This window comes from Magnolia sinica, chromosome 3 (assembly GCF_029962835.1).
Source record: "Magnolia sinica isolate HGM2019 chromosome 3, MsV1, whole genome shotgun sequence".
In the NCBI taxonomy this organism is placed as follows: Eukaryota; Viridiplantae; Streptophyta; class Magnoliopsida; order Magnoliales; family Magnoliaceae; genus Magnolia; species Magnolia sinica.
In genome coordinates this window covers 26,470,179-26,474,379 of record NC_080575.1, presented here as the reverse complement: position 1 = coordinate 26,474,379, position 4,201 = coordinate 26,470,179, and the positions used below count along the sequence as shown (strand labels likewise).

Below are 4,201 nucleotides of genomic sequence, written 5' to 3'. Positions count from 1 at the left end.
TTACTATGCTTAGCTAAGGCGGCGGTGTGTAATCTTGAGAGAAATTCACACTAAGTTTGGCCACTCATCCATTAAATATATAACTGTATAGGTAGCACAGGTGGCTTAAGTGATATTCAGGTTCAGACTGATGAGGAGCCAAGTACAATCACCAGGGATGCATGGTTGTACCTACTAAGAGAAGCTGCGTGACTTTACGGCTAATGTTTAAATGCATTTTAATATTTCTCATGTATTTAATTTTGTAAATCTTATATTATTAATATTGAGACATTGGTTTGTATAAGTCATTATGGGCAACCTTTTGTACATTCTAAATGTAAATGTAAATTTTCCTTTATGTTGATTTGTCCATTCTATGCTTAACTGCTAACTCTGATGTCACGTAGAGTTTTATGGTGATTCATGCCCTCAGGCCCAGGTAATCTCATTTTCATGCTCTGATACCAACTGTAATGCCCCGAATTTCTAAGGTCCGAGTCTTTGCTTGCCCTAGGAATTCTGGCATTAATCCCATTCACACATCGTTTAGATAATGTGATTACACTTATACATTCTGAGTATTCAAGCATCAATTCATGAAAAGGAAATTCTCTGCATTTATTATTTCATTTGAAAAAAAAAAAGTTCAATGAATCATCAAATGCTCACTCAGATGGGAGCTTATTACAAAATCAAGTCACAGCGGAAACGTAAATAAAGCTAAATCATGAAACTATTTTCTTCTTTATTCAATATAGCTTTAAAAGCTTACAGAACTATTGTTTTCAAGGGTTGGGTTAAAATCAAATATAAATTATGTTTTTCTATAATGTGCAGGAAGGGGAAAGTGAAGAGTATGATTAAGGAAGAACATGAACCGGGGCATGATCCACAAATTCAAGCTTGGTGAATGCTTTTTTACTTTGAAGGTTGATTGGTAAAATGGATGGTAATTCATTGAAGAGTCAAGCATTTGATGAGCCACGTCGAAGGTTAGATTTTGATACCGAAATATATGTTCAAAAAGCAAGCCAACAAATAGATGTCCAAGAAGCAAGTCAACTTGTATTGGTCAATGTAGATGAGAATTTAGATGAAGAGCCAAAACTAGGTATGGAGTTTTCTTCTGACGAGAGTGCATTTCAGTTTTACAATCGGTATGCTAAGAATACAGGGTTCAATGCTCGAAGGGGATGGGTGAAGAAAGCAGATGATGATACCATCATACTTAAGAGAAGATTTTGTTGCTCTAAAGAAGGTAAAAAACGTGACAAAAAACAAGGTGAGCCTCCAAAGTTTAGGCGTCCGATTACAAGAACTAATTGTCTAGCATCCATGATGATTAAGCTTCAGATGAATGGAAAATATAGTGGGACTAAGTTTGTTGCAGAGCATAACCATGAAGTTATCACACCAACAAAGGTACACATGTTAAGGTCACACAGAGGCATGACCGACGCTCAAAAAGACGAAGCGGATAATGCTGATGGCTCGGGAATAAAACCCAGGGAGGCTGTAGAATATTTTAGTAGACGATCTGGAGGTCCAGAGAATTTGGGTTTCCAATCCATTGACTACAAAAATTACTTGCGGAAAAAGCGAATGAAAGTGATGGAAAGGGGTGATGTAGGGGCCGTTTTACAATACTTTCAAAAAATGCAAGCGGATAATCCATCTTTTTTTTTATGCAATACAAGTGGATGAAGATGATCAGATCATGAATATATTCTGGGCAGATGTGATTTCAATAATGGACTATAGTGTTTTGGGAGATGTGGTTTGCTTTGATACCACGTACAGAATAAATAGTTATGGACAACCATTTGCCCCATTTATTGGGGTGAATCATCATAAGAAAACTATAATATTTGGTGGGGCTTTGCTATACGATGAAACGATTGAATCTTTCAAGTGGTTGTTCGAAATGGTTTTAAGTGCTATGTCTAGAAAAACCGATGACAATCCTTACTGACCAAGATGCTGCAATGGCAAATGCAATAGCTTCAGTGATGCCAGGAACATATCATCGCCTATGTATTTGGCATATCTATCAGAATGCTGCCAAGCACCTTAGTCATGTATTTAAAGGTTCAACAAGTTTCGAACATGATTTGAATAGATGCATATATGATTATGAGTACGAAGAAGAGTTTCTAACTGTATGGAATAACATGATTTTGAAGTACAATTTAATGGATAACAAGTGGTTACAAAATCTATTTAAGGAAAAAGAAAAATGGGCTTTAGTTTATGGAAGAAATACATTTTGTGCAGACATGAAAAGCACACAACGAAGTGAAAGCATGAATAACTTGTTGAAAAATTATCTGAACTCTAAATACGATCTTCTGCGTTTCTTCACCCATTATGAACGGACAGTGGCTAGTCGACGATACAAGGAATCCATGACTGATTTCAAAATGAGGCAAAGTACCCTAGTAATGTTTCTTGATGTGAAGATTTTAAATGAAACGGCAAAGGTGTACACTCCAGAGGTATTTGAAATGTTTCAAGAAGAGTATAAGAAACATCTTCGTTATTCAATTTCTAAATGTGGTGAATTTAGCACGATTGCAGAGTATTGTGTATATAATGATAAAGATGAAAGACGTACTGTTAGATTCGACTCTTTAGATGGTACAATGACATGTAGTTGCAAGAAATTTGAGTTTGTGGGGATCCTATGTAGTCATGCAATGAAAGTTCTAGATTTTTATAATATAAAAGAAGTTGATCCTCGGTATATTATGAAAAGATGGAGAAGAGATGCAAAAGAAGGTTTTGGTAGAGATCATACCAGGGTACCAACAAAAGGTGAGCATAATATTGTTTTCGGTAAGCGGTACAAATATTTGTGTAGCAAGCTTCATAGAATTATAGCAATGGCTGAGGAACATGATGAGTTGTTCAAATTTGCTGATAAATACACAGATAAATTCCACGATGAAATGATGGAACGTATGAAAGGGATGAAGGAACCTCCACTAAGGTCGTGTAAATCCGTTGATGAAAGCATAAAGATTGAACACGCACACCATTGAGCCGACCGAAAGTGAAGAGACTAGACATGCACACTCTAGACGAAATGAAAATGTTGATACTAAAAGTGCATGCCATGAGCCAACTGAAAGCATAGTTATAGAAACAACATACCCTGAGCCTATTGAAAAAGAAGTTACTTTTGTTAATAGCCAAAGTTCACAAACTGTAAGTGGGATTAAAGTAAAGCCTCGAGTTGGGGGCAACCGTCGTGTGTATCAAAATCCGCTGGATAAAGTACGAAAGAAAAAATACTGTACTAAATCCGTTCAACCACAAGCAAATCAAGAGAGACGAGAAACTGCGCAAGCACCAAACATAATGCACCCTACTTCATTTCAACCTTCAAATTATTCAATTCCTTCTCCTGAACTAAGTCATCTTAATTAGGTATCAGTGAGAACTTATTTACCAAATCTTGTCATGTCACATGTTTATGTTCTTTAAATTCTTGATTTTTTTCCCTCCATTAGGGTACACATATTGCTATCATGAGTCCCTCAGAAGTACCGATAGGATCCCATGTAAGACCCGGTCATCATATGGTGATTGGCTACACTCCTGCCTCTAGTGGGTCCATAAATGCACCACTGGTTCAATTTCGATACCAAGCACCTCATTCTGGCATGTTTCAACAAAATCTCTTCAACATTAGACCACAGGTAAAAGTGCGATTTAATTTTGTATATTTCTAATATTAGAGTAACATTTATAGGAGTCGACATTCAAGTAAGTTATGCTCATTAAAGTTTTCATTATTGTGTTTTTGCTATGCTAGACTTCAATTGGTACTAGTCTGAGTCGTTTTGGAATACCTAAGATCGGCCCTAGTGGATCAATTAGTGGCCCTTTGGTTGCTTACCAACCAAGTACAAACTTGTATAAGCAAATTCCCTCAAGCAACCTGCAATTGGCACATTTACGTGAAGATACATCTATAGGAAGTATTGCATTTCAACAGGTAAAACTGTTAATCTCTATCATTCATAGTATTGAATGAACTTTTTAATTTTCAATATAGTGAGACGTCTTATTCATTGAAATTTGAAATCCCTGTATGCAGTTATTCAAAAGGACTAGCTATATGTCCTAGAGGGGGGGGGGGGGGGGGTGAATAGGACAATGCCAAATAAAACTTATAACAGCGAAATTAAAAAGAATATGATAGCCAAAATAAATC

The 4,201-nt window shown here is 36.3% G+C and overlaps 1 protein-coding gene across 1 annotated transcript; it reads left to right on the top strand.

The window, feature by feature from the left end:
* Nucleotides 1-1,937: 1,937 nt before the first annotated feature.
* Nucleotides 1,938-3,023, top strand: LOC131238837 (protein FAR1-RELATED SEQUENCE 5-like). Its single transcript, XM_058236434.1, has one exon. It carries the CDS (start codon nt 1,938-1,940, stop codon nt 3,021-3,023), a length of 1,086 nt encoding a protein of 361 aa, XP_058092417.1.
* The last annotated feature ends 1,178 nt before the right edge of the window (nt 3,024-4,201 follow it).